Here is a 24,470-nt window from a genome sequence, read left to right on the forward strand (position 1 = left end):
CATAGTTTAGGGATAGCTTTGCTGGGTACCTATCCTCTGGGGTTCCAAAGCAGACTTAATACAAGGACAAGAATTCCCCAAAACACTGGTATATTAATGGGAACAATTCTCTGATTCGTGAGATTAGCGAATAGCGTAGTTTTAAAAAAAAAAAATAAAATCCCATTGTGTGGTAGGACTTTGATTTTGTTCTGATATAAATGACTCGGTGTTTAGCGAAGTATTGCAGAAGTAGGCGTCTGCCTAATAGGGGATTTATGCCTTGCAGCATGGGGATTTCATACAAATAGATGAAGTCTTGGTTTCAGCAGCACAAAGTGACATTATATTAAGGGCAAATGCATTGTTATTCTGGCAAAAGATGAATGATATCAGTAATATGTAACAATCTAAGAAAAAGTGGGTCCAGGTTCTTGGGTAGAATAGATGAAGGTATACATATATAGAATAGATCAAGGTATACATATATTGAAGGGATGAGGGGGAAAAATAGGCAAATGCTGTGAACAGAGAAGGAAAGCTGCTCTTAAAAGGAAAAACATTGTGTAAGTTTATTTCTTAAAAAAAAAAAAAAAAAAGAAAAACAAAACCCAAAACCAACTCCCCCCCCCAAAAGAAACCCTTGTTTGCTTTTGTTTTAGAAAATCTAATGAGGCCCCTTAAGAACTATGGAATCGCATGGTGAGCATATGTTTTAATTTAAATCAAGCTTCTTTACAGATGTACTTGTTATTGTGCTGGAAAGCTTAAGTTTTTGCTTTGTTGTTTCAGCATGTCTATGGGTTTTTTGATAGAAGAGACTGCCCCGGTTGTGTGGAGAGGGCTCATGGTAATGTCAGCTGTTGAGAAATTGTTGAGACAGGTAAGGAGTTAGGTACATATTTGTGTTTCAAACTAATTGGTTATTTTAAAATGCATTTAACTGATACGTGAGTGTCTATGACATTATTTCATATATTAGCGTTGAACATTTTTTGTATCTTGGTCTTCAATTCTTAAAAATTTAATCTTAACTTCAGTTAAGAGGGAAATTTGACACTTTTTGCGTTTACCTATCCCCTTCAAATAGAGCTGTTTTTCCATGCATTTGATGAGTGAATCAGCCCAATTTGCACTCCTTGTCATTCCTTTTTGTTTCTTTATGTGATTGTTAAAAAAAAAAAGGCATTTTGGAGTTGCCTAAGGATTTGAATGTATAGATATCTATGCATATCTACAGCAGTATTCCCTTATGTGCTTGTTAATTCAGCAGCACTAAGAATTCTTGGATGGCATTTGACATATGACAGGTACATGAAAATCATTAGATACCATCTCTATGTAATGCAGATAGATTGTTAGTTAATAAATTTCCTGGCATATGGAAGCAGGGTGGCTTTTTTATTTCTTGACAGATTTTTTTTTTCCTCTTATTGTGAATAGATCTGTGAAGTGCTAATGAGACAAACAGCTGAAAAAATGCATTAAGGTTGCATATTTAGACTTTGAAGTGACCCAGATAGTTCATGACTAACATCCATTCCAGGGTTTTAATGTATACAGCTTGGAGATCACTAGGTTTCTGTGCGTCTTCTGTAAATGCTTCCAAATCTTGTGCTCCCTTAATGACTGAAAAGATATTTTTTTTCCAGCCTTTTTCCACTTTTTTTTTCTGAATTCTCCTCTAATACAGACTTTAGAATAGTGGCAATCATTGCCCTAGTCAGAAAAGCCACGTGTCTGCCAAAATTTTGGGAAGAATATCTTTGCCTAGATTTGGCTTTAAAAATAACGGGTATCCATGCCAATAGCTGCGGAAGGCTGTTCTGACCTCTTTGTGTGTTACATTGTGTTGGCCAGACTCACAAAGACTGGAGCCTAAAACCTTGAAGGTAGAGCTAAAGTTAGCACCTGCTGTATTGGCATAATCCACCCTGGGAGACTGAGGACTGGCAGGCGCTCCAGTGCCGTTACTTCAGTCGGTGGTATCCCCAGATGGGAAACACGTGCCAGCATCCTTGTGGAGGGTGTGGATGATGCCTTGTAATGGGCTTGTTGCTCCCTAGCAACCGACGAAGCAGTTACATGCTGGCCGATAATACTGTAGGAACGAGAAAGTCCATTAATGCTTGGGGCATCAGGGGTTTCCTTAACAGTGGAACCTGAATTCTGAAAGAGGAAGGCTTTACAGCTAAAGTGCTTCTTCCCACAAGTATTTTGCTGCTGCAATGTATTGGGTCTGGCTGAGGTGGAGTTAATTTTCCCCGTGGTAGCCCTCATAGTGCTGTGCTTTGTATTGGTAGCTACAAAGGTGTTGATAACAGACCAGTGTTTTGGCTACTGCTGAACAGTGCTAGCATAGCATCAACGTTCTCTCTCCAACATTCCCCCCTCACCAGTAGGCTGGGAGTGGGCAAGATTTTCGGAAGGGACACAGCCAGGACAGCAGACCCAGAGTAACCAAAGGGATATTCTGTACCATATAATGTCTGAAATAAAAGCTAAGTGAAAGGAGGGGGTGGGCATTTGTTACTATGATGTTTGTCTTCTGGAGCAACTGCTATGCATACTGAAGCCCTGCTTCCCGGGAAGTGGCTGGACATCACCTGCTGATGGGAAGTAGAGAATGAATCTTTTGTTTTCCTTTGCTTCTATGTGCAGCCTTTGCTTTTGCTTTATTAAACTGTCTTTATCTTCACCCATGAAGTTTTTTCCAATCTTATTTTCTCCCCCCTCCAGTCCTGCTGAGGGAGTTATAGAGCGGCTTGGTGGGCACCTGGCGTCCAGCCAGGATCAGTCCACCACATGCATGATGACCAGGGTAGTCTTAAAGGTGTGCTTGAAAAAGCTGTTTGCATCTCCTCCTTTGAAGAAAGAGGCTTACAAATAACAGGGAGACCAGCAGGTTCTATCTGATGCACAGGTGGTTTTTCCAGACTAACACATGCTATTTCGTTTTTAAAAACTCTAATCTCCCTTCTGATGTAGTTACTAGTCAGTCTCAAGAAGCGATTAACTGTAGAACCAGTAGTATTATAGTGCTGGACACCTAAACAAGAGAGGACCACAACGTGTGATGATGTTTTTGAATAGACTATCATTCCATTTTATAGTAGAAATAGTTTTGTGGTCTGTTGGGGGCTTTGAAATTTTTCCTTGTTTTCTCTTTATCTGTTCTGGTTGGTCTTAGCTATTGTCTTTTGTTTGACAGGATAAAGTTGCTTGCAAGAGTAAAATACTTCTGCTTATATTCAACTTCGTAAAAACATGTTCTTAAGAAATATCTGCTTTACCTCTGTAGCTACATATAAACCATCTAATTTAGCTCCCTAATCGAGTTTTATAGTATAATATAAATGTAAGGAGATTGTGTGCATTCAGACAAGCTGATAAAATACTAAGCTCTTAAAATAATTAAGTCAGCCAGACAGAAAACACAAAGGTTACCAGACTTTTGCATTAAAAACACTGGTGGTATTTTATAATGGTGTTTATTGTTAGATGGTGAAGGTTTTTTTTTTGTTTGAAGAGCATCGGGACTATGCATTCGCTCTGTAAATAACTGGATGCTTGTTTGTTTTTTTCCATATGTACAAATCTGTTTTCCAGAGTTTATCATGTTTCAGGTACTCCAATAAAGCACTGAAGGGTCTCCTTTCCACATTCATTAATGGGGACTTGTTAACCCATTAACTTGCTAACTCATAATTGATCTGTGCCTGTAATGAGTATTTAAGTGCTTCTCTTACACTTGCAACTTATTTAAATGTCTGCAATTCCTACTTTGGAAAATACATTTGTTAAATATGTATATCATCTGCTTTCTTATATACTACTGCATGTAACCTCACTCTTTGTAATACATGTGTAATTGTCCTTCTCTGGTTTTACTTCTTTGGCGGATGAAAGGCTTTTCAGCACAGTCCAGAGTCTAACCTCATTTTTGTCTCTTTTTGATTCTACTAGCATATGGCCAGGATGTACATCACTTTTCAGATAAAACACCACCTTTTAAATCCAGACTCTCCTTTTGCCACATGTCTAGTCTGAGAAGTTACCTTTGTTCTTGTATATTGTATGGTAGATAACAGGCAATAATATTGAAGGCCAAAGTTAGTGCTTGGTGTTGCTCTGGTAATCTGTATCTCACGAGCAAGGACAGTTTTCTGGAACACATTTTTCTTATACAGAGTCTGAAGGAAATGTGCCATTACAGTACAAAATAGATTTAACAGTTTAGTATACTGTGTTATGTACATTACATAGATGTTGACGTATGTGTATCAAATCAGTATATACATGAAAATATATAGCATATTGATTCTATAATGTGTCCTACTTTTAATAAAAGTATTGCTCAATAGAAAAGAAGGAAAGGGATGGTGATACGTTACTGAAAGAACAAGAAACACGTAAAGAAATGATTTTTCACCTGTAGCGAAAGTGAATTATAAACAGTAATGGAATAATTGGTTCTATATAAACATATTAATAACTCTTTCAATTAAATATATCTCTATTTTACATGCCTTGAAATTATCCAAAGTTTTGTTGTGGCTGAGAAGTGACTTATTTGTTCACATAATTAGATGTTCTATAGGCCCATTTACACCACAGGGTGCTCTTTGTCTCCTATCTGGGTTTTAACTCTTCACATTTCCCTGCCACAGTTATTTTCATGTAAAAACTCTTTCGCCTTGTTAACGCTTCCCTTGAATCTTGCTTGCCTGTAGGTGAGATAGAAGACTGTATTTTTTTGTTTACTTGAGTTTTTTTAAAGATAGTTCTTTTCTGTAAAGATATTGTTAAAGCCCAGGTAAGGACGTTTTGATAGTTTTCCCGTGACATCTGTAGCACTAGGCTTTTTCTATTCAGTTTTCACTTAATGTACACTTCAGGAGCTGCCTACTGTTTTGTATAGTCTCATTCAGCACTTGTTCATTTACTCTGTGTGTCTTGACTCAGTGCTATGGTACTTGGTTCAGATTAAACAAGCTCCATCAGAATGCATCATCTCGGTGTATTTGCTGTGGGAGTGACTTCTGATTAACCTTTAGGCTAAGTACAGTAGAGATACGAATTTTTTTGAGAGTTACCTGAAGCCTTTGCTTGAATAGTAATGTGTCTGAAAAGCTCTGCTCAAGTAAGTATTGAGTAGACAGCTAAGAACCTTAGAAATATAAAGATTATTTTAAAAAAAAAAAAGGCAATCAAAACTTGTTTGCTAGTTTAAACTGTGTTTGCAGCAAAGACTTCAAATGGTCATCACCACTGTCCCGTACAGTCTGTATGGTAAGTTTTCTAGCACCATTCTCACTTCTGTTTGAGGACATCTTGACTGTTCAATGGCAAAGGAGCAATTAGAAAGGTGCAGGCACAATCCTGAACTGATCCAGGAGCAGCATGACTGGCTGCTGTACGTCATGGAGTGCCCCAAGCAGTGATTGTGGATTCCACCCCGCCCCCATCGATATACTGAGCATGAGGTCTGTGGTACGGAATATTCCATTGGCCATTCTGTGGTTCTGTTTAGGCTCCTTCTCAGCTTCTATGGGAAGCTGAAAATAGTCCTTGAAAAATATAAACAACAACTAAACCAATATGCATTATAGATATCCCTTTCATACCAAATCTGAGACACAGTAACCACCAGAAAGAAAATTAACTCTGTTCCAGCTGAAACCAGGATGCTTTGTCATATCAGTAGATAAAACTGTATCACTATTAGAAGCCAGTGTTACTATACAACTTGGATTATAGATGTCAGCAATTCTGTTAAGTGCAGACAGTCCCCTTGGAATTAGCCCAAAAATCTGCTCTTTTCTGGTTGATTAACATCCTTAACAGGATTTCTTACCCTAACATGACATTTTAACCTATGTTTTTGTAGGCTAGTCAGATCTTACATGGCACGACTCTTTTATTTCTTCCTTATCGTGCTTCTCTAGAGTAGCAAGAACATTTTGTGCATTGGCAGCATCCTTGGTATAGTATGGCTATAAAGGAGAGCCTCAGCGCTGTTAAGTACATTGTGAGCTCTAAAGGTTCCTTAGATGTACCTGATAAGGATGAATACATTTTCCCAGAAAGACGATGAAGTGGAGTGGCTCAGTTCTAATGAGTCCCTAAAATACTACTCTTATTATCTAATTGTAATTCCTTCATCTTTTTCTTGCTGCTTTTTATAGCACTGCTTTAGTGCCTCTGTTTTATAAAAGGTGTGTATTGAATGAAAAGTAAAATAAAACAAAGTTTCATTGGGAGGGATATAATTGGAAAGGAAAGAATACATGGAAGTTAATAGACAGCAAATTATATAAAACTTCTAATGCAGAGCAGTTGCATGGGAGCAAAAGGAAAAGGGGCCTTGTGCTTTGAAGCATGGACAGGCATTTTACCCTGTAGATTCATGTTGAAAACCACAAATTCAGCAGAAGAATGATCATAACTATTTTATTAGCTCAACCCAAAGCTTAATAGGGCTGTAGTCTGAAGACCCAGTCTTGTCCTTTAAAGAAACTTTAACTCAGTTTACGCGGTTATTACAATTGTACGTAATTTTGAAAGTTCAGCTATAGATGATGTTGTGTGCTACTTTCCTTCTGAAGCTGCCTTCTACTAAGAACTGCTTTGAAACCAGCACTTCCCACAGGTAATGGTGGTAGTATTTATATAGTAGAGCGTGTATTTGTGAATATGCATGTATGTACTCAAACCTTTTTTGTAACATAATTCCCTGATGCTTAGTTATTTTACATGAGTAGTTGTAGAGTATCATAAGTGAAGATGCAGGCAGATGGATAAATTGTCTTCGAAATATTGAGCAGACTGTGGGTTGTGAGGTCTGCCATTGACTGTGTTGCTGTGCACGTTCTACACAGCAGAATGTTCTGTATATGGTGTCTGTAGACATCAGTCCGATCTTGTTTATTGTGTATTTATAACATGCTGTGTTAAATCTCAGAAATTCTTCAGCATATAAATTTTCACAGTTTCGTACTGTCTTGTTTGCCTATGTGTATAAATAGATTTCTTACAAACAGAACAATGGAGAAACTAGAGGAAGGCATTCCAAATTAGAGGGAATTATGTGTATTTGGTTTGGAAGCAATACACGACAAGCATCTTGGCAGTAAGGTAGTAAGGTACTACATGCTGAGCCATCTGCCTGATTGATTAGTTTGGTTTACTAAGAGTTGCCCTTTGGCTTCTGTTTGTGTCCACGTACTGTCTTTTGCCTTACATTTTTGAGATCATGGAAATTTCATTCCGTGTTTATACAGTGTTCAGCACTGTAATGAGTTACCACTTCTTGAGAGATGCACAGAAATACTAAGATTAGTATTTACAACATCCAAGTAAATCTAAACTTCTTCCTTTGATACTTTTTCATATTTATGAAATAAATTTATTATACATTTTTTTCTATTGAGCACAATATATTTTGTGTTTCAGGTTCGCAAAGTATGTGTATGTGTCAGTGGTATAAAATCTGTTAAGAATGCCTAAGATGATTGTAAATGCATCACTGGCATTCACCACAACTGATACTTATCAGAGCCTGAGTGTCTTTTGCAGATACACGCACAATTGCTTAACTTCTGATGGTACATGCTACCTTGCATATATATTCTCCAGCAAAGAGCCATCAGGGTGATAAGGGGGATGAAGCATGTAATATGTGAAGAGACACTGAGAAAACTGGGGTGTTTTTTTTTGGTTTCGAGATGGTTAAAAGGAGATATGAACTGCTGTCTTCAACTACCTAATGGATGTGTATATATGCACAGTGATAGCACAAGAGGTAATGAATGCAAGTTGCACTATATAATAAGAAATGTGAGGGGTTGTTGGGTTGGTTTGTTTGTTGTTTTACAGTGAGAGCAATCACGCATCAGAACAGCTTGCCCGAAGAGATTTTAGGATCTCTCTTTTTGGAAGATACTCTGAACGCAGCTGGGCAAGACTCTGAGTAACCTGCTCTAAGTTGGTGTTGCTTTGAGCAGGCAAGTTGGACCAGGCAGATAACCTCCTGATGTCCCTTCAAACCTGAATTGTTCTGTGAATCTGGGATTAGTTCTAAAATTTGCCTTCCATTGCCTATTTGACAATTGGTATATAACTCCATTAAAGCCTTCATCTCAAAGAGGAGAAAATTGTTCTGCCTTTCACAGAAATCATTGGTTAGACCACTCAGTCAAAACCTAAACTGAAACGCAGCTGCCTCTCTGAGTGCCCTAACCACTAAGCTAGTCAGTCATGCTAGCTCATCTCTCTTGCTCAAATGAATATACAATTAAGTCTTGCTATCAAATGAGCAAGTTTCATCATAATGACTGAGAGCATCCTTTCCTCAGTAGCATTTCCAGTCATTTGACCAGTCTCTTTAGACCTCAGAGGTGCTGACCAGATCCCTGTAGGCAGAGACATAGAAGTCAAACCCAGATAAGCCTTAGCTCTTGAGTAAGCATCCTTAATATGAGCCATGAAATAAAAAAATAGAGAAATATATATATGTTTTCCTGTCACACCTCTTGTTTTGATAGAAGTACCTTGATCTAGGAGAGATTTAAAAATGGGGATTCTAGGGTTATGTGTGTTGATGTGCTCTCGGGCATCTTAGAATTAAGTAGCAATGCCATAAAGAAGGTTGTGCTGGAGACTTATGGCAGTTCTTTGCTTTCCCTTTAGCATTTTACTGCCTAGGATGCGTACCTTTATGAAACATAATCTAAGGCATCTGGCCTTCTTCTGTAGAACCATAGGTTGAATTTTTCTTTTTCTTTTTTTTTAATATCTTGCTATCAGTGTCAGCCTTGAGTATTTTACAGTCTAAATTGGACAAAGAAAAATTCAAAGATGGCAGCAAAAGACATCTTAAAATAAGAAGTTACACATGTAGAATAAATCTTTTCTGTCCAAATTTTTTTAGAAGCAAAGGTTGAAGAAGGGCAAGCAGGAATGAGTTCAGGAGTGGATTCTGGAGACGTGGATTTGGAGGATAACATGTTTTTAAGTGTATGCTAAACAGGAATACTGGTGGTACTTATTTACATGAAAAATTTCAAAATACGGACTACAGTAGACCCCTTAGTGCAACTTCTATTCTTTTCCACTAATAAAGGACTCTGTTTTTTCTTTCTGGCTACTGTAGGCTAGATGCAAAAAGGGACATGGGTATGCTGTGCTGAACATTGCAGTGCCTGAGATGCAAGTGCCCTGCCTGCAGGAATGGAAAGTCAAACTAAAGCCTGGGCTGGAGCCACTGCGTACCTCGGGTGGTGGGAATACATCACTTCTCATTCTGAGGGGTTACTTACCTCTTCTGGATTTACCTTCATACTCTTTGGCACTGTTTTAGGGAGAACAGGTGCAAGCCTTGGATATTAAGGGTAGCAAAAACATCTTATCCTTCAGACCCATGGCTTAAGCAAATTGGCATAAAGTTCCAATTTTGCTGTGTTTACTCACTCTATATGGTAAATGTGATGAGGGGCTTGATCAAAGATGAAGTTATTATTAGTGTGGGCAAAAAACTGTGTCTCATCAGTATGAAATTAGTGTATTGGTAGATGAGAGGGAGCAGTGAAAGGGGATTTAGCAGAGAATGACACATATTGGGTCAGGAGGAAGATGACAATAACAAGTTGATGGCTCTGATTTTTTTTTTTTTTCCCAGTTTTTTGCAGCTATATTTTGAATGGATTGAAAGGGTCCCCAGAATAGTAATAGTGAGTCAATGATGAAAATTATTCTTATTGTAAATGTAAAGAGCAAGTGAAGAAAAAGCATTGCAGTGAAGCCAGAAGATTTTTTTTTTTGAGTGTGGATTTTATTTTTAACACTTTTTGGTTTAGGAAGGGCACTCCATCAAGAGATTACCATTGAAGGCATTTAACTTGCATTACGGCAGTAAATTTTCAAGATGGGGAAAAAAGTGAGATGCTACAATGGGAAATTGTTGCAAAGGTGGTCAGAAACATGAATAGCTGTTAGTACTTTTTTCCAAACTTTTATTGTCTTTTTGCCTTTTAATACACATTTAAGAGTCTGTGCACACTCACCTGTTTATCAATAGAGTAGATGTACCTAAAGTGTATATGCTAAATGCAGATTAATATTCGTTTCCTCTTTCTGTATTTTGTGTTTGAGCAGCACCTTCCAGTTGAGAATTTTTGTTAATTTCAAAATTGACTTGTGTTTCACAATATTCATGTATTTATCCAATCTGCAAGTAATTGAGGAATTGAGGCAGATAGTCTGTAGCAGTATATTTACAGTTTACGTTTCATAAAACTAAACAAAGCTGTGCTTATATTATAAACTACAAGGATGTGTTTATATTTTGCAGTGTATAATTCTAAAATATAGTAGTCTCACCAGGTGTCACTACAGTGAAAAATTTGCCACCATTTCAGCAATTACAAAAATTCCTCTTCTGTTTTTCTGTTTTGAGTTATCTTAGCCTGAGGTGGGCATAGAGATTGTTAGTATACTACTTTACAGTTTTGGGGAAAAAAAAAAGTAAGTTGAGATATCACTGTTCTTTAGAACAGTAAGAGCAGTTGCATCTTTAGGGAGTTGGGATGCTTTTCTATTTTTATTTTTCTGATCCAAAGTACAAACCTGAAAAGATCCAGGCACTTCATCACTGCACGTAAGATCATTGATATTATGTCTTTATTCCATTTAAAAACGTCACAATCTGCTATTGAGGTATTTTGAAATGGGGAACAACACTCTAATAAATAGTAGCTAAACTTTGCAGTGCTAAGGCTGCACTTTCATATGGTACTAAGACTGCATCACCAGCGGGCAGACAGTAAACAATAACTCTGAATGCTTGTGAGATTTTTTACTTAAATTTCTAATAAGCTTTCATTTAAATCAAGTAAGGTCAATTGGCATGACTCATTTTATCGCTGAAATCAAGGGAACTGCTTCAAGGGCGAGATAAACTGATGACCTGCTCATGCCTTATAAAAGAATTTGTTTTAAAAAATGTTTATACTGATTTTTTGTTACATTTATTTTGCTAAGACTGAAGGATGTATAAACTAATTTCTCATCCAGACCCCACTGAAATCAATGGAAATCTTGACACTAATTTCTACACCGTGCTTTAGTTGTGATGTTGATGTTTAGAAAAGCCTGTTACGGGAATTTGTATAATCATCACTAATTTGCTCAAATGCTAATAATCACCTTGGAAGGTCCTGTCTGTCCAGAGAGAGCTGCCTTAACCAGTCCCAATCAGTATGTACATATTTAAGGGAAATGATTGTATTTCCTGGAGATTAGAAGCTAAACATAGATTCAGGGACGTACTGCAGCCGAAAGCACGGGAGGCTCTGTCACCCCTCTGCCCCCTGGGTTAACTCCCTCTGGCGTTAAGAGTATTCCTACCGTCACCCGAGTGCAATATATCCCTTTGACTCCAGTGCTCCTGTATGTTTTGGGATGGGTATGATTGAACGCATATGGGCTTCCTTCTTTCTTTTTGTTTCCAGCTGAAGCTACAAAACCTGTTCTGTTGCCTTTCTTGTCTTAATGAAGGAAGCAGGATCTATATGGATCCCTGTAGTTTTATTGGCTTGCGTTAGCAGCTGATATGAAAAGGGATTATGGTCTTTGAAAAGAATTGATAATCATAGAAAGGAGCGTTAGGAAAGTCAGAAGAAAACAAAAACATTAGCCAACAACTTACTGCTGAACTGGAAGCGTTTGCTGTAAATGTATTTTATCTGTCTTTGAGGATTAAGAAAAAGGCAAAAAAAAAAAAAAAAAAGAAGCCTAACAACTTAGTGAGAATGTATTTACAGCAAACATTTGTTGGCCTGGTTCCTCAGCTGTCATGGTTATGACTGTGCAGCTACCGCTGCTGTGGGAACAGGCTATGAGGGTATTTTCTTTGCTCTGCTTCCAGTGCTCTCATCTCTGGCACAGATTACACAGGTATGCATGTGTCCGCCCTCCTTTGCATAAAACAAACCAAACGCAAAAGGTGCAGCTGTTCTGCTGAGCTTCTGGGCTTGTTGACTGGACAGGCAGAAATGGCAGAGAACTCGTGGTGTCTCAACATGGCTGCGCTGGGGCTAGAAATGATTTTTTTTTTTTTTTTGCTCTCTTTTAGCTTTTTTTTCCCCTTTTTCTTCTTTTTCCCCTTGAGCTTTTAAAGGAAGCTGTTTTCAGGTTTAAGGTTTCTCTGCAACAAAGTTCAGAACTTTGTGCTTAAATGGCATCCAGCTTCATTCTTGGAAAAAGGTGGTGATTTAAGTGTGTTCTGAAGTGTTTGCTAAACAGGAATACTGGTGGTAGAAGAACCAGAAAAGAGAAGGCACTATTTGTTTTCTTTTCTAAATGAAGCTTCCATTATTTCCGTGAGACTTTTCAAAAAATAGTAGACACCTAATGCCACTCTTCCGCTTTTTCCTATTTCTAGTAAAGGAGTCTATTCTTTCTTTCTAGCTGCTGTAGGTTAGATGCAAAAAAGGGACGTGGGTATTGCTGTGCTGAATGTTGCAGTGCTGAATAGGTGGAAAGTTAAACCAAAGCCCGGCCTGGAGCCACTGTGTTCCTGAGGTGGTGGGAATAGATCACTTCTCATTCCCAGTGGTACTGGGAGGTTACTTTGTCCTCCCGGAGGTACCTTCTGGCTCTTTGGCAGTGCCTTATCAAAATAGGTGCTTAGAGTGCTGAAGTTTGGAGATGGTGTGGAATAAGTGGAAATTAATGGTGTAAGTCCAAGTTGGTAGGTTCACTGGCTGGAAATGAACAGTGCCAAAGATGTTGAGCAAGAGGACTATTAGGAAAGGCCTGTGGGTTGTGTCTCACTTTCTGTCTCTGTCCTGGATTTTGGCATCTAATTGTAGCCTGTATCGCACAGCTCTGTGGAGCTCAGATTTAGAGCCAAAATCGAATATATTCTGTTAGGTGCCAAGACCTTTCTTTCGGTTTAACTTGACAGGCTTATTCTCTGTTCATAATAACAGCCTGGGAAGTTTCCATAACCATTCAGCCAGGACATGGGAACTGTGAGTTCAGTCACTTTCTCAGTTTAGCATTTAAGCTTATATTTCCCACTTCCCAGGAGAGTGCCCTGCAATCACATACAGCAGTCAAAACCTTCTGCTCTACAGCCAAATCTGCAAGATTCCTGGGGCCAGGACTAGACATGTCCTGGAAGGAGAGGAAGGGGGAGTGCAACCAGTGCTTTGCAGGAAATTTAGTTAATCCGAAGTCTCAGCTTTCCAGGTTAATACCTCAGCTCCTGGCCTTATATAGGATTGTGGTTATTCTATGGCTTTTGCATTCCTGGTTGTGCAGTGGCCCAGGTAAATGCCGTCTGCCTGAGAAATTGAAAGTCACATCTTCCAATTCATGGGTAGGTTCTCTCATGTCTAATTATGATATTAAACAGCTGTAATTATAATAGATGAACTATAGGCTTTGGGGGGGGTTGTAGTTTTGTTGGGTTTTTTTTGTTTGGTTGTTGGTTGTTTTTTTTTTTTTTTTTAAGGGCCACGAGTGCTCTGCTTTGTGCTGAATTCGGAGTTATCACTGTCAGGCACATTTAGAGCACGGCTGCTAGATTGGGCCTGCAAGTCTTGCTCCTTTCTTACAAATGTGTGTGTAATTAATGGACCCCAAAAGGGCTTCTGGTTGAAACTTGGTGCTCAATGGAGATTTTGGTATTTCCTGTCCTGAGTGGTCAAGATCTTTAGGAGAATTTTTAGGGTTGCTTCTCAATGTGTAGGTGGAGCTCACCAAAGCTACTCTTTTAGGCATTTTTTTTGTTGTTTTTCAGCATTTCTTTTTCATCATTTTGATGAAAACAAAAGTGGAACCTCCCCACCCCTAAACTTTGATACATTGTTTAGCATTAGACACTAATTTTACTTAGTAAATATACTATGAATATAACAATATAAACAGCTTTTTAAATGTAATATTTAATTCATATTTGTTAAACTGATTGTTTTTTAATAATTCAACTTGCATTCTGACTGTTAGAAGCTGACATACTTCACTCATACCATCCTCCCCTATCTCTTTTGCTCCCAGAAAATAACTGTAGATATCTAAGAATAGCAGCAGTTTTTGTACCAGTGTTCTTTGAAGTGATTGTTTCTCACATATCAAGTGATTGACACAAACGTAAAGTAATTGTGCTTAACGTACCAGAGATTAGTGTCTGTGCATTTTTTTCCCCTCCCTAACAAAGGAAAAAAAACACTTTTCTATACTATTTATGAAGCTGCAATGGGTGTTTCTCCTCTTACAGTGTTTTGCTCCATCAATAGTATCTTTTAAAAGAAGGAATATGTTCTCCCAGCAGAATGATGCCTTTGAAATACAGCTCTTTTATTATGCAACTAATGTGGGTGCCCGTTTTAAGTACTTTTTCTGCCAGATGTAAACAGTTTTTTTCTGTATTAAAAAAGCATGAAATAAGAACTGGAACTAAATAAGAATCTAGGAAGCAAATGAAAATATGAAGACTGTCCCTTCCTTGGCAGTAGTCACCGAATGTCCCTGAAATTCATGGTATCAGCACTTCAGCAAATTATTTTAATTAGGTTTAGAATAGAAGTAACACTTTTAATTTATTGTTGCAAATACATAACGGAGGGCACTGGTGAATGCAAAAGCATGGTTCTGTAAGCACAGCAATTATTTTGGCAATCTATATGCGATGCTTTCACAGATTATCTGTTGTCTAATTTATAGTAAATGCTCTTGCTACTCTAGGAACAAGACGTTCAGCACATCTTTAAATTGTGGGAATCTTATGTGTGCAACTGCAATATGTGTACAATTTTTAATTGTATTTATTTTTATTTTTACATCTTGTCTGTGTCTTTAATGCACTGTGTTGCACTCTTTGTAAGGTCAACCTATATGCAGTTCTTGCTCCTTTCTGACCTAAAGACAGTCCTTTTAACAGAGGATGTATACCAACATCACAGTCCCAGTCCCATGGTGAAGAATCCCAGCAAGTCAGTGACCTGCTCTGCTTGCTCTCACACGTGTTCTCACGCTCTTTTTCACACTCTGTCATCTTCCTGAATCTTTCTGTGGGGTTGAAAGGTTCTGTATTTTGTGCAGCCTTGTTGTGACTCCTAGTTTCTTCTTGGGTGTATTGATTGTTGTGCTCCAAGGTAATTCAAGCAGACTCTGCAATGCAGGTTTCATTAGCAAGGATAGACTATTTTGAATTCAGTGACTGGGGAGGATATGCTTGTGAATTTTAAGTACAGAAAGTTTGGAGAATGGAGTTTTGTCCATATTTGTGAAAAACAGGTTATTTAAAAAACCCCAAACATTTCATTACTGAAAATTAATGTTTACCTCAAGGCTACTTACTCTTGAGATCTGATAACATCTCACCAGACAGAAAAACAGTCCCATATTGAGATTTACTGTCTTTTGGCCACAGTTCAGTGGTCTACATCTAATTGATTCTATTCCAGTTTTTATATTGCACAGTTTATGCTAATATTGGAGGGTTTTCTTCAGCAGCATCTTAAGTGACTTGAATTACATCTGTCATGGTGTTTTCTTCTGTAATCCTTTTTCTGAAAGCCTTAGAGTGTCCTCTGTAGAAGTCTGTAAGAAGAGCACTGTACATTGTACTTAAGAAACAGAATTTTCTGACCTTTTTAATGATTTTTAGTTTAAGCACTGATTTAAAATCAATGTCTCAATGATGCGCGTGAAATGATGCCTAGATTAGTCTGTTGGTACCCCAATAAGGAATGTATTAATTTTCTCATTGTACCAGAATATGAATTGAAGTTTAAAGAAGTTAAATGACTTGTGAAGAGAATTAGGGATGTTGCTTTCCGTTGCATAGCTTAAGCATTCAGTCTTAAACTATATATCAGCTTTAAACATCATTACAGAAATATTGGCTAAAATACATATGGGGGTGGGCTTAATAAGCTTCTCCCTTTTGGTATTTGTTGCCAACATTTGTAATATTTCCTTCTGTTGTTATTGTAGGGAAAATCTGAATCAGACAGCATGTATACATTTTATGAGCTTAAATTGGGTCCTGATAATAGTGCCTTAAAAATGTGTTGTTGGCTTTGGATTTGGTAGCTAAACAATGCTGATGCCTTTGTGCATTAGTAGGGAGAGCTCAAAGAGAATTTGTGGTTTAGATGATATGCTTAATGTACCTGCATCAAGCTGATGTTTAGTTTATTAAAATGGTGTGATGCTAGCCTACTTTCTTCTGATTTGTTTACATTTATATTACTTTAGTTTTGTGCTTAATTTTATTACTAATGGCATAAGAATAGAAACTCGCCTAGTTCCATATTTCTTTTCCAGTCATCATTATTCAGCAGCTGAACTACAGACAGTTCTGTATCATAGAACAGGAAAAAAGATGTATTTCTGAAGAAATGTTTCTGCAAATTGTGTAGTGCAGACTGTTTGTGGGTGAAGGGTAGAGAGCAGCAGATCAATGATCAACCCCGAGACTGACTATGTAATAAAAGTTTGCTTCTCAAAGTGTCGTCTTTTAGAGAACAAGTGCTTTGAGCCCCTGAGAAATGGGAATCTCAGTTCATCTGTGCTCTTTATAGTAACAATTCGAACTTAGTGGAAGTGCCATTTATAGGCAGTAGCGCTAATACAGTCTCCATCAGTTGTGGTGGGTATGCACAAAAGTGTTCCTTTTCATTTGTCCCCAGAGACTGTCCCCACACTCTCATCGCCATGCCGGGCTGCCCCACAGCTGTGTGCCATCTTCCCTTCAGGCTGCCATGGCATTGACTGGGCTTTCTGAAGTCAAGTAGGAGCCCGGTATTGAGGGCCTTCCCTCAGTCTCCTGGAACGCCCCATTGAGAATAACCTCTTTATTGTCGTCTTCTGGGAGTTGTTTAGTTTTTTACGTTATATGGATGAAGGTGACAGAAACTTCAGGCTACTGCATTTATCTTCAGTTCTTAACATTATTAAAAGTCATGAAGGAGGAGGAGGAGGAGGGGGCCAGTTTCTCTTGGTGGCTGACTTGAACAGGACTCTGGCTTCCTGCCTAGGCACTTACTTCTAAAAGTTACTCTTATTCTATTGAGAAAGAATAGAATTTCCTTCTGTTTATGGAAATCTTTGTAGCAAACTCTTCTTAGTGGCACCTCGATTTCTCTCTGAACTTGGCGGAACGGGCTGCTCAGAAATACTTTAGAGGGAATTTGAACCATTGCAGTGCATCTGTTTTTCATGATGTTAGATTGCAAGTCTTCGAGATTGGTTGGGCATCAGAAGGCAAGTCAAAGGGGCAGTCATCTTTGTTCAGAAAGTATCGAGTTGTATTAAGCACTATGGAATAGTCTGCTATGGTATAAGTAGTTATTTCACTACCAGAGAGAATGTTTCCACAGGCACTAAAGATCTTCCAGTTTATGTCTGGGGAACGTCTCCTTTCTTTATCGAATATTTGTGAGAATAAATAAAAATATCTTTTTAATTAAAATGCGGTTTCATTATACTATTCCCAAATTGTGCGTTTTTTTACATCATGAAACTACTTACTTGTTCCCGATGTCTGTGTATGTTTAAGCAGAATCTTTAAGTGATTTTTCAAGGAAATATTTTTAAATATTTGTTTTATCTTGCACTGACAGATGTAAATATATGGGAACAGATATACATGTACATATTCTTTTAACTACAGAATTTCTTACCTTTATTTTGTTCAGCTGTTGGTCTGTATTAAATCATCTATATATACGACAAAATAGTTGGGAAGAAGGGGGATCACGTAGGAATAGACCCTAAGCTGCCTGAAGTCTACCTCTTAGTACTTTTCTGATACTGGTGTTCAGAGCTTGGCTGGCTGCTGCCAAGTCTGCACCTGCAGTGCTGCTTGATTGAAACTCTGCATGTATTCCTCTTAATAAGAACAAATAAATAATATCTTCTGTTATTTACCAAACACCAGGATTATTTCAAAACCACAAGTAGCAATCCCTCTTCTGCGCTAATGTTCTGTCATTTCTGCCTCATGCACAGAGGATGCTCAGGCTTCATTCCACAGCAGAAATGCCATCTGTATCTCTCTGCTCTACCTCGAGTTTAACTTGCTCTTTGGAACCCTTACTCAAAATGCATATCTGGTATTTTGATTATGAATAGTCACATAAACAGAGTGATTGATTAAAGTAATTTACATAGAAGCATTCATGGTGTTTCTGAGCAAGGGAAAATACACAGAAGCACATGGCACTTAATTACATTGCTTAACAATAAATGTCAAGTTAAACCTTTTTAAAAAAAGATGAATGCTATACTTAAGGAAAGTGCAATTACGTTTCTATGGTTTGAAATGTTTTACACACTGTATATATTAGAGGGGCAAAGATATTAACACTTCTGTACATGCAAAGGTGCTGACAGATTTCAGCTACTACAAGGCAGGCTTTCCTAACCACTGTCCGCTTATTGCTTGCAAAGGGAACTCGTTTACTGTAATGTGCTGTTAATCTGAGCTCATTTACTTGTATGCAACTGCATTTGCATACAGACACACTTCTCGGAACTGATTGAGAACAAGAGGACTAGTGGTCCTGATTTGGTAAATTGTTGCATATAAACAGGATTTGCATTGAAATTAATGTTTTATATCAAAGCCTGATTATACATCCCATTTTAATAATGTTGAATGAATGGCGATAGTAGATTTCAGAAAGCCACTCCTCTGATTATATGTTCCAATTCTAAATTTAATTGAAAATGTCTCTCCTCCCTTTTTTCCTTCTTTGCTGCAATTTAATAACAGATCTGGCATATTTTCTCCCAGAAAATAACGTGTACACTTCTATAACAAACTGTTATACCTTCCAAATTACCTTCAATAATTTGTTTAATAAAGACTGTCATACTGCTTGTGAGAGGATAATGGAGGAGCAACTGAACTCCACAGTGTTCATCATCTACTTCTGCAGAACAAAAGAGAGTAAGAGGAAGTCTACAGAGAGAAATGGGATGAGGTACAGAATTCCCCAACCTAAGCCTGGGCAAGTCCGTATCTCTGGAGGACACTGTTCACTACTAGGCAAAAACACTAGCTCAGTTCTTTTCAGCAATTATAGCAATGTCACTGTGGTGCAGCTCTGCATTCTCACCCTGAATTACAAATGAAAAGGAAGAGAATAAAATTGTAAGGATAACTATTTGACTACATCCAAAATCCAAAGTAAAACCTAAGGTTAGTTTCAATAAGGAGTGATTTTCCAATCTGGTTTGCCATCTGACTTCAGTGCCACAGCAGTGGCATAACTCAGAGAGGTGTGTGGAGGGTAGTTCTCACATACATTCCACACTTGCGCACCTAGACATCTTCACTGTTGCCTTTCTGAACTGGTGTGACAAAAGCCTGTCTTCTGTTCTCCTCTGCACAGCAGCAACACATCCTCTCCACTGCTGCTGGGATGGTGTGCCTTCTCCATTTTTCTGTGCTCAGATTTATAAGTATTATAATGAAGTACAATTCATTTGATAAAGACAGCTCGTTTCTTTTCTTTCAGTCCGTGTATTTGAAGAAAATGTATGAAATAAGATGGTTTCAGTGCCATAAATTAAGTAAAGCATTATAATCTAATTGCACTATGTGTTAGCGGAATATTTTTCCTGTTGCCTAGCAATGAGATTTACCATGAGATTCACCATGTCCTTAAGATTCCATTATTAACTTCTGTTTCCAGAGGTTTATAACTTTAATAAAAAACGTTACTCATAGGACAATCTAGGACACTCTAGAAAGTGCCTGTTGAAAGTTCGTTTTGTTGTTGCGGGGTCACTTGCTAAGGAAGCTGGAGGCAGAAATCTCTGGTGCCCTCTGATTTCTGTACCCTTTCTCCTGTTCTACTATACATGGTAAATTTTGAAAGTAACTTCTCAAAGAACAATTGTTTTGTGTGTTTTTGAAGCAGTAGGCTATTTATAAAAGTGTTCTTTTACTTTAAAGGTTCTACATGGAGATGTTTTTATCAAGGCAGCTACGTCTGCTTAGAAGAGTAGCAACTGCTTTGTGCTTCCCCACAAAACGGACCGCCTAGGAAAGGGGTTGAGCACTGGCCTTTGAGGTCATCTTCATTGGCGTTCCACATAGTAGTAGAAGAGGTCTAGATGTTTTCTTTGGGGAACTGTAGTGCTTGCTAGGTAGGCGGATCACATGGAGCTTGATGAAGGAGACTAGTGCTTGAAGATCTTGGAGGAGCAGAACCTCTGCTAAGAGTGAAAAGAAAAGCTATAGGACAGGCCCAGAAAACCACCTTGTTCGGCAAGAGGAGCTAGCTTAAAGTTAGGGCCAGCAAGCATATGCAAAGCCAGACAGCTTTTATCTATGGGAAAAAAACAGTGCATTTATTTTTTATTCCAGTTACCCCTGATAAGGGTGGGGTTTGGATTGTTTTTCACTACTCCATGAGTACCTAAGAGGAGTTGGTCTCCTGGAAAAAAAGGGCTGAAAACCATTCAATTTCCAATTTTTTTCAAGAACCAAGTGTTTTTGTCAGACAAAGTGATTGGAAAATGTGTCAGAATGATAGTAGTGCTATGCCACTCATAGATGTGTTTTAGGACTGCATCTTGCTCTAAGGCAGAAAGCAAAAAAAACAGTTTATTCATAATTTCTGTAGAAGTATTTAAGTAAGGAAAGTATGATTACTGGACTTGTAAATTTGGACTTAACAAAAGATTGCAGGATCAGCCTTTATGAAGACACGGGAGAAAAAATGTATTTTGAGTTAAAAATTAAAAATTTCTTTGCTAATTTTATTTTTTAAAAATTAAACCCCTCTATACCTTAGCATTTCAAAATTGTTGTGATTATTTTGAAAGATTTGGTTTTGCTTGTTGAAAATTATGCACTTAACTGTTTATAGAAGATATGTGTGTTTAGTTGTGAATCTTTATGGAACTTGACTTTAATCATATTGTGAACTACTGCTACTTTTTAACATTAATATAATTTCAATTTGGCACCTTTATAATGGTTAATTTTTAATTAAGAAACATAGAAATTTAAAGTTCAGGCCTTCAAGTGAGCAAAGTAATTCACCAGTACTGGCATTTGTCTTGCTTTATAAAAAAGCAAGATTAGTTAAGAAAAACAAATAAAACCCCAGAGTTTGTTTTAGATAAACTGGCTTCTCTACCCCATGCTTATGTTTGAGTACATACATTTTTGCACATACATGTAATTTTTCTTTGGGGTTATATAGTCTTATTGTGAATGCTAATTACTTTTAGAAATCTGCTAGGTATATGTCATTTTTGTTGACAAAATGTAGATATTATAAAATAAACAGATATTATAGATAACAAAGATCAATATTAAATGTGATAAAGTGCAGTGTTTGCTGTGGTTAACATAAGTAGCATTTCCTGTTTAGCTGGACCGTCTTAGGTACCATTTAGTGCTCCTGCAGCCTTTGCATAGAAAATGAGGAAAGGGAGGTGTGCCTGAGAGTCTCTAATTTAGATGTCTAAAGTTAGAATTTGCAACTAACCTTCCCCACCCCGCCTTCTCCCATAAGTGCTCTGAAATCTTCCATCTTCATCAGTCTGCCTTGAAAAATTCCATTTCTCACTGGAGTGCTATGTTGGGTTAGCGGTCTGGATTTCACATCACTTGTGCTTTCCCAGAAGTTCATCATCTGTACAAGAACTGAATGAAAATTCATGAGTGGTCCCCTGACAGTGTCGAACGCTCCGGGACAATAACCGTGGGGCTGGCAAAATGTCAATTGTTTTTGCTGTTAAAATGACACTGAGGGAATGTGTAAAATAGAAGAGAAAGTAAAATCCTATTCTTGTTTGGCATTTTCCAGTATTAAAGCAGCTCATAGGCTATTGTGTCTTATATCTGTTGTATGAATCAGAAACGCAGCATATGATTGTATTATGGTTGTGTGGGGAGAAAAATGAGGGGGAGATATTTGTGGGTCTTTATTTTTAATGTGGTTATGATTTCTAAAGCTTCTGTACTGCAGAGACAAAAGACCTTATATCATTACTGCTGGCTGGTAAGAATGCACTGGTACTAACCTGCATTATGTCAGGGTTGAATTGAGGATCTCCTGAAGCTTAGTTAGACTGTTGGGAAACATTTAGGAAAAGTGTAGCTTGGCTTTACATTATATAGAGTAGGCCTAGGACCATTTCTGTTCTCATGAAGAGAACGTTTATTGCAGTACACAGTGGTCTAGAGAGAGTTATTTGGCTCTCCTGGAAAACAGTCCTGGTAAAGAATGTAAATAATCACAGCGTTCTCATATTTGAACCTAATGTCTTTAATGGTCACTCTCATTTCATGCTTAGTAACCAGTAAACGTTTTTATTGAGTGATGTCTTATGTACGTTGTAAGTTTGTATAATTTCCTAGAAAAAACATCAGTACCGATAGTTCTAACTATGCAACAACAAACTAGAAAAAAATTACCAAAGATTTATATGTAGTATCAAAGAAGTGATAAGAAGCAAGCAAAATTGGTTTTAAATTAGTGGAAACAATTCCTAAGTCGTGTTTGTTGCACAAACCCCAGAATTTTAGCCTGAATTTTACCTAACATTTGCTTCTAACCTATGATTAAGCAGCTGCAAAGTAAAAGACCTAAATTAAGTTGTTACTATTTTTTGGAGGGGGAAAGATTCAATAAGAATTATACTCATAAAGTTAGTAATAAAGTTGTGCTCATAGTTTTGAGTGATCAGCAAAGATTGGATCTCTTAGAAAAGTAATGTCTTGGTCCTATACTGAAAGTGTGACTAAAAGGGCATCTCAGTATCATACTTTTGAGGTGTCCTTGGTTCACTTGTTTTACATGCAGGAAACAAGGACTGCAATAAAACACAAAGTGCCTTAAATAAAAAGGCTTCAAACCTCCAACGTACATGTTTATTGTTGTCTTCTAGGTTGACTGGGGCCAGCTGGACTATTTAGTGATTGACATGCCACCTGGGACAGGAGATGTACAGCTGTCAGTCTCACAGAATATTCCGATTGCAGGTATGTGTATTGCTCGACTGTTTCAGAGATTTGAAGTTTGTTAAGTCTGGTAGCTTTAGAAAAATCTTATTTTAAAATGCTAGTCATAAATTCTTTTAATTGTCTTTCTGACACACTAAAAAACTGTTCTGTCAGTAGTGTGGTGATGAAAAACATTATCAGTGATTTTTAACATGTTAGTGTTATGATTATGTTACCTTCTTCTAAGCTAAGTTTCATAGAGATTGAGAAGTCAAGTATAGCAGTACTCTGGAAGGAAAAGCAGTCATGCCAAAAACTGGTAAGGTTAGTAGTAGAAAATATTTTCTTTGTCTGTACCTACTGCATAGTAAAGCTAATACAATAAAATAGTTTGTCTTCATGATTGCCTTTTAATTAGAAGCTGACAGTGCTGTTAATGCCCAACATTTATTCAGATAAACTATGCAGCACTGTAATACACTAATGCATTCTTTCTCCTCTCTTGTTATGAATTTGACTTTTTGTAGGGGATTTAAACTTTTAACAAATCAATCTTGAGCTATGCAGGCTGCCCTCTAATCTCATTGGTTTCAGCAGCAGTTAGAAATACTGCTTCTGAAAGGATGCTGAGCATCTCACGAGATCTGATAGACTGGAACGGTTTTTTACCTGTCTGACGTACTTCAGTAGAGGCAGCTGTCAACACTTAATGTAATCAGTATTAGGAACTCAGTGGTAAAAGAGACAAAGCAATCCATCTGGTTCCAGGAATAATTTTATAATTGCTGTGGCTCTTCACCAGGGGGTTAGCGAAGCGCTGGAACATGTTACTCAAAGAGTCTGTGGGATCTCCATCCTTGGCAGTTGTCTACATTGTACTAGAAAAAGCCCTAGTTGGCCCTATCTAGTGTTGCCAATGGATGACCTCTGGAGACCTTTTCCAACCAGAAATTCTGTGATTCTGAGTTATTAAGTAATCAGTGGGACTGCTTGCTCCACTTTTTGTGATATCAGATAAAAACGTTGACCCAAACCCAAAACGGTAGCATCTTTTACTGCTGTCATTCTTCTCCAAGTGCAGGCTGGCTCACGTGCACAGGGCAGGCCCTGCTTCCCTCCGACACTCCTTTTGCTCTGCGCTTTGGTGGCAGTAACATGGTGAAGTGAAGGCACTAAATATTAAATTTGTAGAACTGTTTCACTTGCATGTGGAACTCTTAGCAGGCTGCCTGATAAATGTAACAAATAAAGAATTGTGTATCGCTAAAAGTTCATGGGATAGAATAAAAGAGTGTTACAGGTATAGGTGGAAAGACTGGTAGGCGTTATAGACGTGCCCAGATATTAAGGCACTAGAGCTAATGGATTTGGGGACATAAACCCTGGTTTCACAACAAAACTGTCACTTCTGTTACAGCACAGTGAAGTCTACGGGAGTGAAAGGGGCCATTTAACAGTCAGGCTGCACCTCTTGTCTTTCCCTTAACACGGTCATGTCTCAGCTGCA

The 24,470-nt window shown here is 37.9% G+C and overlaps 1 protein-coding gene across 3 annotated transcripts in view; it reads left to right on the top strand.

Moving 5' to 3' along the window:
* The window catches only part of NUBPL (NUBP iron-sulfur cluster assembly factor, mitochondrial), a 97,796-nt gene that overhangs the window by 36,984 nt on the left and 36,342 nt on the right, over nucleotides 1-24,470 (top strand). The window contains exons 5-7 of one of the 3 annotated variants that reach the window (XM_082484894.1): nucleotides 642-681; nucleotides 772-862; nucleotides 22,909-23,002. In XM_082484894.1, coding sequence (XP_082341020.1) covers nucleotides 642-681; nucleotides 772-862; nucleotides 22,909-23,002 — 225 coding nt within the window. The remainder of the gene's footprint in view (nucleotides 1-641; nucleotides 682-771; nucleotides 863-22,908; nucleotides 23,003-24,470) is intronic. The other 2 variants (XM_082484895.1, XM_082484896.1) reach the window with 2 other exon arrangements.

The sequence above is a fragment of the Vanellus vanellus genome (genome assembly GCF_965231255.1).
Source record: "Vanellus vanellus genome assembly, chromosome: 6".
NCBI classification, from domain to species: Eukaryota; Metazoa; Chordata; class Aves; order Charadriiformes; family Charadriidae; genus Vanellus; species Vanellus vanellus.